The sequence below is a fragment of the Pocillopora damicornis genome, chromosome 10 (assembly GCF_964200805.1).
Source record: "Pocillopora damicornis chromosome 10, jaPocDami1.2, whole genome shotgun sequence".
Lineage (NCBI taxonomy): Eukaryota > Metazoa > Cnidaria > Anthozoa > Scleractinia > Pocilloporidae > Pocillopora > Pocillopora damicornis.
The window spans coordinates 16,425,063-16,437,744 of NC_142679.1; the positions used below are offsets into that span (position 1 = coordinate 16,425,063).

At 39.3% G+C, this 12,682-nt stretch overlaps 2 protein-coding genes and 2 long non-coding RNA genes across 4 annotated transcripts; 2 read left to right on the top strand and 2 right to left on the bottom strand.

Annotated features, from left to right (window-relative positions):
- Positions 1–121: 121 nt before the first annotated feature.
- On the top strand, positions 122–8,260 carry LOC149039126 (uncharacterized). The gene is made up of 2 exons (XR_016180657.1): positions 122–212; positions 7,224–8,260. It is a non-coding gene; the product is annotated as an uncharacterized LOC149039126 (long non-coding RNA).
- LOC149039127 (uncharacterized) lies at positions 1,229–2,028 on the top strand. The gene is made up of 2 exons (XR_016180664.1): positions 1,229–1,367; positions 1,445–2,028. It is a non-coding gene; the product is annotated as an uncharacterized LOC149039127 (long non-coding RNA).
- Positions 1,854–5,878, bottom strand: LOC113679301 (dynein regulatory complex subunit 10). The gene is made up of 4 exons (XM_027196260.2): positions 4,877–5,878; positions 4,503–4,736; positions 3,629–3,700; positions 1,854–3,343 (listed from the first exon to the last, which is right to left on the bottom strand). Exons 1-4 carry the CDS (start codon positions 5,768–5,770, stop codon positions 3,050–3,052), a joined length of 1,494 nt encoding a protein of 497 aa, XP_027052061.2. The 5' UTR covers positions 5,771–5,878; the 3' UTR covers positions 1,854–3,049.
- Positions 7,875–12,655, bottom strand: LOC113679326 (GPN-loop GTPase 1). Its single transcript, XM_027196281.2, has 5 exons — positions 12,497–12,655; positions 11,515–11,756; positions 10,945–11,164; positions 10,345–10,588; positions 7,875–9,546 (listed from the first exon to the last, which is right to left on the bottom strand). Exons 1-5 carry the CDS (start codon positions 12,653–12,655, stop codon positions 9,221–9,223), a joined length of 1,191 nt encoding a protein of 396 aa, XP_027052082.2. The 3' UTR covers positions 7,875–9,220.
- Positions 12,656–12,682: the final 27 nt, after the last annotated feature.

The window sequence follows — 12,682 nt, forward strand, 5'->3', positions numbered from 1 at the left end:
CGTCGAACGAAGAGTTGATAACAAATTAATTGCCGCAGAAGTTTATATCCTTTTGGCTTGTTTATTACCGTCCAGTATCAGCACAAGTACTATTACCCGCTAATACGAGCCAGGACGGAAATCAAATGGGAAATGCGTGTGAAGAGACCCATATAAATATGGAACAGTTGACAGAAGAGATATGCTTCATTAGATCCGTCGGTACCTGTCAGGTAAAATGTATATTCAAAGTTTTGATTGGTTTTTAAAATGAGTGCTTCACGCGCTGCCGCCTTAAAACTCACAATGGACCAACATCTGCATAAAAATGCAGCTTTGAGCGTCGATTATTTAAATCTTTATATGCCTAATGACCACGAGATTGAAAAGGTCAACAACGAGAAGACACGACATTTGAGAACTGCGTAATTTCCCAGCTGGCCCAAGTGGCTGTTGTGAACTTTTTTGACAGCCCTAAATAACGAAAACAGATCCTTCGTGGAATAACAAATTAATGGGTTTGTTGTAAAGTGATTTTTATGTAATTAGCAAAATGATATACTAGTATCAGATCTTACGGCTTTTTTCATTGTTGTTTTGTTTTGTTTTTGTCATTTTTATTGCGAGCTACCCGAGACCGCGAGAGTTAACGCGCGCGCATCGCATTTCCCAGCTCGCGAGACTAACGTAAGCCCCATCGAAACAGTTAGGAAGGGCTTTCACACAACTTTTTCAAGTTTTCGTGCATCAGAGTTTACATTGTTACAAAGTATTAATAGGATCACGTCAAAAGGATTTTCCCCGTGCTCTTATTAAAGATATTAGTTTCCTCCGGCCTGTGTCTGCAGATTCAAGTCTTAACCTGCTTATTTTGTTTCATAAATAAGTTGATTTTTTAGTTGTCTCTATCCTTGTCGTCATAATCTCGTTTTTTTTAGCGGAAATTACGCTACACTTCGAAGTCGTTCGTTTTTGCATATTGTGACCTTTCAGATTTCATTGTTGTTATGCTTGATGATTCAGGACTTGTTTTTTAAAACAGTGTAGAAGAAATGTACCTCAAGATATGTATTGAGAGCCGATCCAGGACACCAACCACTGAATATTCAAGGTACACACACCTCTATACTCTTGAGGCATTCGCGTTCATTAGGTTGTCACGCAACGCTTCTCAAGTACTGCGGGATATCCAAGGATATGAATAGTTCCTTAAAGCTCCTAATCTTTTGCGGGTATCAATGCACTTTGATGAAAGCCACCCTGCATTCTCTCTCTTGACAAGGCCGACAATTACCTTACGTTCAAGATTTTGCTTGTATCATCCACGAGTATGGACTTCCTTTAAAACTTATTTGTCTACTTGTGTGACTTCCGTTGTAACGAAAAAGGTAAGCGAAGAACTCATCGTACGTGATCAGGTAATATGTATGGTATGCGTGCCTGAAAAGTGTTATTTGTCATGTAGGTGAACAATGGATGCTGAAAGTCGCGTCGGCGTGGCAAAAAACCCGTAAAAAGTAGAAACAAGAATTACCTCATAAGATGATCATGTCAAAAATGGAACATCAAACTGCGTCGGCAAACTCTGACAAACATTCTGGCCCCGGTTGTTCGAAGCATGGTTACGCAATCCAGTGGGTAAATCTCTATGCGGTGGATAGCGCAGTAGTTATTTAACAATTATCCGCTGGACAGTGATTTATCTGTTGGATAGTGTAATCTGGCCTTTATACAACTGGACCTTGGACTCGTACACTCGCCGACTAAATAGGATAAAATCCGTAAGGACTTGGAACGAGGAGTCTTTTACTGCACAGCTCAGAAAGGAGTCAGGAAAGGGAGACTTTTAATGAATATTCAAATAGACACAACTGTTATAGGACACTTTCTTTATTTACTCCCACACTGTCTCGGACCAAAGAAAAACATTCTAAAGGACCACAGTTTTTGTTCCTTAGCGTTGTACAGCGCAAGTAACATGGGTTAGTTGGATAATAATTTAAGTTACATCACTGACAAGAATTCCCATTAAAAGTGTAACACAACTAACCTGTACAAAAGTTTCTTCTGAACAAAAAAATCAGTTTTTCGCCGTAAATGTTCGTCCTTAATTACATATTTACAATATTTGCACAAATCTTACGGTGACTTTTATAGAGGGGGGCATTGGGGTTTTCGGTTTCGAGATTTTAGCTTTTTTAAAAGAAGTTTTTTATCCTATTTGGGTTCCGGTTTCACCTCGATCTGAGCGGCAATTATGCGCTTCCACTGATCTCGAATAGCCGCGAAACCTCCGTCATGATGCTCCACTTGTCACTGACTGTATCGGATCGATTAGGATTTTGATAACTGGGTCGTGAAAGTTAATCGGTTACGACGGTTTGAACGCGGTTTTCGGTTTTGATCGATTTTTTTTTTTTGCGGTTTTGGATGATTTTTACTATGCTTTTGAGGTTTTTAATGAACCTCCATGCCCCCTCTTTAAAATTAACGAGCAATAAACTTGACGATTTTTCGCAAGTTCGTATTTGTTATAAGAAAACCAATTTTACTAGAGTTAAGCAAGTTCCCGACATTATATGCAGGCTAGGATCTCGCCGCTCTCACTACAGTTGTCTTCTTTCTTCCCCGGGACGACTCTTCAAGAGAGGAGTAGGCTTATTTCCAGAGCAGCGGCTCTCCATAGAGCTCACATTCCATGTAAAAGACGTACAAGGCTGCCAATAAAAATTCATAGTTTTAGATCGGAGGAGCGAGTAGTCATAGTTATTATCCAACTGCACAAAGTAAAGTACAAATAACGCGCGAATAGAGCACAAATATCCTGCGATATTGAACAATTGATTATTTTGGACTGTAAAAAAAAAACATGTTTAACCAGTCGGCTGCGCGCGCTACGCCTCTGTATCCGTTTTGCTTTTCCCGCCTCATGAGAAACGGGCAGAAAGACTCAACAGAAAGAAGAGCAGTTGGATAATAGGAGAAATCTACTCGGCTAACTTTAGTTCAGCGTTCTGTAGGCTTTTCTTACATAAGATGGCTTTTGTTTTGTTCAACCTCATGGAGAAGTTTATCTTTTTTTCTTCTTTCCTCCACTTTTCTTTCCTTTTTTGCCTTTCTTTCCCTTTTTCTTTTTGTTGAGCTGTTTTCTGGCTCTATGCGCTCGCCATAGAGATTGTATTAATCTCGCCGCTCGTATTTTCAAATTCAGCTCTCTTTCAGCAGCTTCGGCCTTCTCTTTTGCAATTCTTCTCGCTTCCACGATTTCCAAGTACTCTTTCTCCAGGGTCTTGAAACGCTCCTCGAGTTCATTTAGCTGCCTTTTCTCCTCCGTGTAGATCGTGTCTAGGGCATCAAATTCATCCTGCAGAGTGCAAAAATTTAGCGGAAAGATTCAAAAATAGTTTCTCAATTAGGTGCCATGGCTGTTCTCTGTGCTTCAACGGAGGGCTGACGCTTGTTACGTCGTAATCGGCTCTAAAAATTTGCTACAACATTCTATCGACCTTAATCAATCATCAGCTGCCTCAACTGTATCAAACTCTCTAAAAATCTCGCATGGAAAGTTCATACAAAGCTGCCTAGCCTGTGACTTTTCTCTTTGTTATTCTCTTGAGTGAAAAAAAATATATATATATATAAGTCTTACTTGTCTTTCTCCCATATCTGTATCATACTTCTGTATCCAATTCTCAACTTCAGTTTCAATCTTGTACTTTCGCTGTAGATAGAACATTTCTTTAGGTAAACTTATTGTAAATGTTATAATAAGCCTCTTCGGAGGTGGGAGGGCCTATCAATTTCTGGGAATTAGAAGAAGCAAGAATCAAAACTCAAGTCAAAACTTTGAAACTCCCCCCCCCCCCCCCCCCACCACGCTGAACTTTTGTTCTGATTTTATGGAACACGTTACAGTAAGCATTTCTTTGGTTGAAAACCAAGTCCTAGACCTAATAGTATAGTCCTAGATCTAGTAATATAAGTCGCAAAGCTATTTTAAGATGAAACATAACCTAGCCTAAATGAATGACTATACTAATGCTATTTGCGGAGTTTGTTTGTTTTTTTTTTTTAGGAATGGGGGGTAAGGGTAAGGGTAAGGATAGGCCTATCAGAGAGGGAGGGTTTATGGTACTTGCAATTTTGGTTGGTTTAGAATGGATGTTTAGACCTCTATTATAAAATATTAACTCTTGAAACCCTAAGAGTGCCTGACATCTAATTTCTCTTTTTAGTATCACCACTATATCAACAATAAAGGTCATGAGATTTTTGGAAATGATCACTAACTGAAGAACCTCTTGATTTTTGACTAAATTGTCCTTATCTTTACCATGGGAGATGTACATTAGCAAACAGTGCGGAGAATATTTATACCATAGGACTAACATGGTGTTGACTGAGGGAGTTCCTGCAATGGATTGGCATCACATCCAGGGCATCAGAAGGGAGCCATACTGTAAATTTCTTCATACAATCAAAACTGGGATGAGCTCTTGTAGTAATTAACCACTAACGCTTACCTTTCTCAAAGCCAGCTCACTCTCTCTATGAGTGAGTGTGTCGCTTTCAAGTTTCTTTTTTAACTCTATGCTTTCTTGTTGCAGTTTGCTTTTCTTGCTGTCAGAATTCTTCATTTCTGATGCATCTTGCTTGGCTGCCTCGGTAATGACCCTACGATTTTGCTCTTCCGCATTTTTCTCCACATTGTAGATGTCATTTTTCAATCTACGAATGATGTCATTTCTCTTGGAAATCTAAAAAAATAAATATTAAATTCAGTGATTGGTGTGTGATCTCTCCTGTTTGTAGAACTGAGCGGGGAGAAAGTATATAGGGTTCGAATACCATAATTTAAAATAGTTAGGAATTGTTACAGAAGTCATGTCCAGTATACCTCGTTTTCTTTATCATCAATGGCTCTTTTCAGTTCATCCTGAAGTTTTCTGCCTGTTTCACTGGATTTCATTTCTCTAGCGACAATCTGTTTCAAATACTGTTTCCTCTCTTTCTCTTCGCTTGGTGTTGTCAATAATCGCTCAAATAGGATCGCCCTCAACGTGGTCATTTCGTCGATCATTGTATTTCCTTCCACCGATCGTTCGTTTCTCAGATCTTTAAGTGCGTTTACGGCGGCTGGATTTGAGGCAAACAACCTGAGAATGGTTTTAACAGAATACTTCATCTGGGTGCTAAGGGCATCGACAACTTTGAGGTCCACACTTTGATCGTTGCTGGTTTGCAGCGGGCTCAGTTGACTTGGTTTCTGGGTGAAGGATTTCCTGCTGCCAGCAGAACTTGCCCTGCTCTCCGGCAAAGTACCTGATGCGCTAGGTATTCCCTGTTCGTCCTCTGATATAGCTTGCGAAGCTTCACTGGAGCGACGCGATGAAACGTGCGATGCCGTCGGAGTAGCCGATCGACTGCGCCTTTGGTCGAGTGAGAATTTAGAAATTGCTGTTTGGTAAGACGACTGAATGCGATCATGCTCTTCCAAAACTTGTACCAGATCGGATCCAAGGACGACCGAAAAACGGTTTAAGTTTTCGATGATATATGGCAACAGGGAGACTAATTCCAATCTCTTGATCGAGTCATCAACAACTGCTATCACACGTTGAGCTTCGACTGATGTGAGCTTTTTTCTCACAGGATCTAGGACTTTGAGAGGATCTGAGGTGTCTTTAACCTTTTCCTTTTGTTTTTCTTTTGCTTTGGGAAGAGTTTGCTCAAAGCTTGAGGCTACAGAACCCGTTGTTTCTGCCCTGATTACAGCAGCCACCGCCGCCATCTTGGTGTTCAGAGGACTGTGTTTCGGACGAAGACTGTCACCAAGGGAACCGTCGCCGCTATCACGTGACAAAATTCAGACTTTTTAAAATGCAAATAAATTTCAATGATTGTATTTATGTATCACCGCACCATCTTAATTATGAAATATAAACCGTTTAAGATCATGTAATTACTTCTAATTACAAAACTTATGATTTAACAGCACTTAATTACTTTTTTCTACTCTAGTACACCGCAGTCCTCTTGCCAATAATTGGATATCCTTTTACATGAAATGAAATTTGCTTAAGCAAAGGTCAACCCCATTGAATTGCTTAAACTTAAGTCAATAAAATGCAGAATTGGCTCAGTTTTCAAACTTATTGTGTTAGCCTTGCAACAGAGACACGAATTTCGCCCGATTCTCGTCGATGCTGGGGACCTCGCTGTTTTTATGCAAAGACTTAAGCTAACACTACTGAAACATTCCAGGGAAAGTTTTCGGTTGCGGTAAGAGGGATGGGGGTGTTATGACGGGGCTCGAAAGAGGGAGGGCCATCCTCAAAAATTTTTGGCTGGTCAGGAAAGAACTTCTTTAACTTTATTTTCCTTGATGCCAGTCCTTCCCAAGAGACACTTCCAAAGAATTCGCAGAAGAACATGTTCGTCCTTTGAATCTGCAAACCAGTCGAGACCTTTGTCTTCCGGTTCTTTATGGCTCTCGTTATTGGCCTGAGTACGATCTCGGCTTCACTTAGCTGAAGCAATTTTTATACTGAAGAATTGCAACGAAAGCTCAGTAAGAAAACCAAGTATCCTTCTCTCGAATTCTTGTCATTCGACACTAATTTGCGTATTTTCATGTTTAATTCCTGCTGAATGCTTTCCCATTAAAAAACCGGGACTGCGCCTTTTCCCAGGGAGGGATGAGGGGGGAGGGAGGGGCAATTGGATATGTCAATGGAAAGCTTGAAGCTGAGGCCTTAAAAACCCGTTTTCCGTATCGCTGGCATGCAGACTGACACAAAAAAATCGTCATAGATTGTAACATATCGATCTCATCCAGCGACGAATAGTATATTTGGACAAAATATTTTTAGTTGCACTCAGAACTGATAGTACAACCCATGGAAGTAGAATCAACAGCATAGCGAAGCTAAGGAAAACCACAAATTTCTCGCCGAAAAATGAAAAACATCCCAACCCTCATCATTAAAAATATACCTTCACCGATTCAAACTAGATGCACTTTTTTCTCAAGAGCCTTGTGAAGTGTTTACTGAGTATTACTGTGTATTATCAAGTATCATCAAGAAAGTTACTGATTATGATCAAGTGGTGCCGTAATATCTCGTAAAAGATCGAGAAGCTTGCTTCTTGCTTTTGTTTACAAAACACCATGACATGTCTCAAACTTTATGGCTAGGCCATGGCTAAACTGAGTTCCCTTCTTTTTTAATTTTGTTTTTCAGGATAGGAACGGGCTTCTGTTAGTGGTAAGGCAGAAGAGAGTGATCACAAGGGAGACTCGCGAGGTGGGTGGAAGGAGATGCCCGCTCGAGAAGAGGGAGACACGAGCTATTCGCGACGACCTCGCGCGCAGACGTTACAAATAATCAACTCACGCGGCGAGGTCTTGACATCAGTTGGCAAATGAGACTCGATTGTTTTTGAATAGCGTTCAGGTTTCTTAAACCAGCAAACCTTAAATGAACAAAAATGGAAAATTTAACTTGGAATGATGCAGTATCGCCTCCACGAGCTGGCCTATGGAGGTGAAAATTAAAAGGGAAAAACAGTATTGGAACATATGCACACAAATAAGGATATATAAACACGGCCGTGGAGCGGTGATGCCACTGAAGCTAAATTACCCTTGAAAAAACTGACAGACTCATCTCTTCCCTTTTTTTCAGGTAGGCGATCACGCCCTAAAGATTAATTTCTTAACCCCTTTCGCAAGAAAAAAGCCTTTAACTTGATGACGAGGACGTGACCACAAAAGATTGTATTTCTATTACCAGGCAACTATTTTTAACCTCAGGCATTCCGTTTTCTTTTGACTCCCAGCCTTCGACCACCCAGGAGAAAATTAAATTTAAGTAAATCAACACAGTCTGTGATAGATGTCTACAGCTGTCAGTTTAGTTTTGTTAATCCAATGGTATGTAAACAATGTCTGTATTGTTACTAGGGCCCAGGGTTACTTCACTAATTGCCTCACTACAGAAAACGGATGATGATTCTAATTAAATTTGATTGTGTTAATTACTGCATAGGATCAAAGAGAGCAGAAACGACAAGGAATTTAGATGCAATTTCATGGCTCGTTTCCTTTGATCTGATTAGTAATCCTTATATCTAGCTGACACTAGTAATGGTATATACTCTGTACTTGATTTTAAAAATATTTTTACTTGGACGTTTCCTTTATCAAACGTTTGGCCTTGAAATGCGTTTCTTGTTTTATCTCAACTTTCTACAATAAAGTTGGTGTTTCGCCTAAAAATTTGGCCTCGCCGCAGATCTTAAGTGCTCCTGTAGAACCCTAACGGTTGTGTGTAATTTTTCAGTCCTTGAGAACCAAAAAGATTAAATATCCCTTGCCAGGAGGCATAAATTTATTTCAGACTACCTCGTATGGCTTTTCGAGGACATTCACTTTTACTAAGCTCATGCCAAGGGGAAGTAAATGATGTTCTTCAAAAATACTTTGGTAACCTATTCCAGGCGCTAAGTTAGTAACTGAAATCGCAATAGTAGACAGCAATATAGTGGCGGAGGAGTGACAAAACGAGAGAAGTTTGGGTCTGGTCGCGTTCTTTAACCGAGTACCCGACCCGACCCAAGCCTCTCTTGGCTTTTTACTCCGCGAATATAATACTCCTTAGACTACAAATCTCCTAGTCTAAACGGGATTACTTTCATATGCATCCAGACACCACCATAACCTCATCCCTTTCAAGACATGTACTCTACAGGAAGTATATAGCTAACATGAGCCACAAGTCTTACCAAGGGAGATTGATTTATGAATCATTTCAAATCGAGGAAACGATTTTGTCAAAGTCATTAAGATAAAAATTTGTTCAGCATAACCTGCCTTGCACCAAAACTTGATAATATATTTACCCAGGCTCTGACCAAAATGCCTGCTGCCTGAATGACCAGCTGTTTAGTGGGAGCTTTGAGCAGTGAAACCAAGAGGAATAAGAAGTTGAAAACAGTTCGATGTCTGTTGCCACATTTTAAGCAGCTGTGTGAGCTAAAATGTTTGAAAAACCTATCATTCACAATTGACATGTATATTGGCTGATTTACAGACTGAAGTAATTCCTTTCCTATCAGGCTACTAATTAATTTTAGTGTATAACATAATTGTGCATAAAATAACATCATTTTTTTGCTCTTCTGATAAATATAGTCTCAAGGTCTGTTTTTTGTTTTTCAATGCATTTGACTTGAACAGTTAGCCACTTTCTTCCTTTTTAGCATGTTGCCCCTTTTGTTTCTCCTTTTCTAAGAATCTCTTGAAGGATTCATGTTCCTTTATTTCCCCCTCATCCCACTCCTCCTCATCTCCTCTTTCATCATCATCATCATCACTATCCAAATCAGCACCAAGGGAGATATGGAAGGGAGTTGCATGTGCAGACTCAATGGCCTGGGCACCAGTTTTGATTGTTTCCATAGCAACAGCCTCTCCTTTGCCCAAGTCTTGCTGCACCTTTTTTAGTTGGTCTTCTCTATCTTTTTTTGCCTTCTCTTCTTTTTCCTTTTTCAGCCTTTCATATTCTGAGGAAAATGGAAGGAAATGTAAAATAAAGTGGATAGCATCACTTGTAACCCTTTCATTCTCAGAGTCTTACAAGTAATTCTTTAAAGACACTGGCTAGTTTCCAAGAAAAAAATAACAAGAAATAGATGTCTACAAACAGGCAACTACAGTTTTAGGGAAAGATGTAACACGTCTTGGAGCATGACCCAAATAATTTGAACCCCAGCTCTTTCAATTTCATTGTTGAGTATCCCACCTTGTGAGGGACTCTGACTGATTTTTTTAATGTTCCACACTCATGAGAAATGCTAAAACAACCTTCTTAACTTCAAGTTACAAAAAAGTGGTAAGTCTCTATTTGGGCCAAGTGACCCATCCAGGCAGAGCTTACAGTCACTGTGGCGAGAAGCAACAAGCAGTTTTTCTACTCCTCCAGGATAGGAAGACAGTCCAGTGCAGGGTACCATCCCAGCAATTTCTCAGGGATTCCTGACAGTTTGCCCACACCCATTCATATTTCTTAGTGGAGAGTGGTTTCCCAAGAACACCCCAACATCACCCAACAAGGTCTTGAGACTGGACCTCTCAGCCCAGAATCCAGCACCAACTTTCAGGTCAGTGGTCTCCCCCACTCTTTAGACCAAGGTGAAACATGGTATTTTGCAGTTCATCTTTTCCATCCAGAAATGATTAAAATGCAACTTCTCCCTATAATATCCATACATCATCAAGAGTCCAGGCAATAAGAGTACTTAAAACTTATCAGGTAGAAGATCTAGGGAGTAAAATGGTAAACATATCTCAAAGTATTTTACCTGGTTTGTACTGAGTCTCAAACTCCATAACAGCATCGTCTACTGCCTTTAAGAACTCCTCAAAACCAGCCCCAGTCATTGATGATACACCTACAGTCCGAAGATTCTGATAGAACTCATCAAGGACCAAACTCATTGACCTCGTCAAACTTGACATGTAAGTTGTATCTTGAGACAAAGCCTCTTCAAACACTTCAAAATCTTGCATCCATTCAACAGCAAAGTTATGATCAACAATATCTGTCTAAAAATGAAAAATATTGTTGGTTCAGAAAAAGTATGGTTTTTGGCCTTGTTTCCTTTTTTTTTTTTTATTTTAGCACTAAATGCCAAATGCTGACTCAAACAGATATTGTTATCACACCAAGAGACTCAGCATTCTCATCTTACTTTAAACATCATGGGTAAAATAAATTTTAAAACTAGTAGAGCAACCTTTTTTTTTCCCAAGTGATTTTAGGCAGTAAGAAAAGGTACTATAGGAAGTTAATTTTTACTGGTTACCACCTGAAAGAAGAACTTTGGGAGACTTGACTTAGGCCTGGAAATAAGACAGACACTTCTGGTCTATACCAGCAGAGAAAACAAAACTTAAATCACCTTATTTAGAACAACTACAAATGGTAATTTGGTCTTGTACAAGATACTACAGGCATACAGCATATTGGACATGAAAGTGACAGGATTTGTGCTTCTTGCTGTGTCTATTATGTACACAACAACTGTGGCAAATGAAGATGCGAGTGCCTCAGTTATGATGGCCCCTGATGCTGACCAAGTGAATACTTCTATCTGGCCTGGTGTGTCAAAGATGGCAAACCTGCAATGAAATAATAGTATATTTAATCTGATATCAGATGCTTGCTGGGAATATGAATTAAATGGCAAAAAAAAAAATTGTGCTCGATAAATGATAGTGATATTATCATCCAGGCTCCTTTACAGCTCTTTTTTTGGGGATAAGTAATTTTTGATTAGCCATCAAAGAAATACAAAAAATAAAGAAGGAGAGGTAGCTTTAAAATCCTGGAAGTAACAAAGTTCACATAAATCTTTAGAATGCAAAAAAATTCACTGTTCAATGAATCAAATTTCTTAAAAAATTTAGTGGTATCCTTGTAAAACTAGCTCATTTTGGCTTCATTTTGCAATTATGAAAGCATTACTAACTTGAACTCATTTGACTGTTTCTTGTCCAGAAAGCTCATAACCTGATCAAATCTTGTTGCAAACAGGTTCAGTGATGTAACAATTCCCCCATTTGGTCCTAACTTGTACTGTTTCATGACTTCTTTATAATTCACTGAGTCTCTGATGTCAATGTTTGCTGGATATGGTACTTCTTTTACAGCTGGGTCAAGGTTGACAACGTAAGGAGTCTCCTTTTTAGCATACAAGTGTGCTGTTAGTCTCTGAAAGGTTACAGAATGGTTTTAGTTTCTTAGAAGTTTTATCCTTTCACTCCCAAGATCTCATTAGCAATTCTCCCTACTGTCTGATATATAATTCTTGCAATGTTAGTTTGTAGAATTTGGTACTGGATCAAAAAATAATCTCCTAATTGATATTTTTCTTTTTTCTTATCACCTGCCTGCTTGATATTGTATCGATATTGTAAGAGAAATTCTGTCCTGGTGATGAGAGATAAGGGTTAACTACATTCAAATGTTACCTTAACCTTAAGATTTCAACATACTGATTATTCAAAGCGTTACCCCATTCTTGCTTCATAAATTGCGATAACTTGTCTTCAACTGAAATGGACAAGTGGACTTTCATTTCAATGCAATTCATTTAAAAGTACAAACTCTTCAGTCAGTCATTTAAGAAGTCGATAATTTCATTGCAAACTCAAACTTATATAAGAAATTATGTCTTAAAGAATAGTGAAATCATTTGGCCACATTTTTTCCCCAAATCATTCATAAAGTTCATTCAAACCTACGAGGATTGTTGTCATCACTGCGGTGAGTAACAAGGATCATTTTTCCAGTATAATGTAGAAGGGTTACGCATGAATCATAATTCTGGAGGCCAAACGAATTATCTCTCCTTGATGTGATCGAACGCATTAAGGGCACGTGGGACCTAATTAACGCAATTGGAACGTTCTATCACTTTTTGACAACCGAAGGAACCGTTTGATATATACCTGCACAAAAGTTGTCTTTCCAGATCCAGCCATACCAAGACATAATATGCAAGTGGGCTTTCCTTTCAGTGAGTCTCCACTTGCAGCTTGATCGCTGCTATCGGTAGATGTTGTTGCAGAAGGCGAAGAAGTGTTTTCTCCGCCACTCGCTTCCGCCATGTTGAAAATCTATGACATAGATGTTCA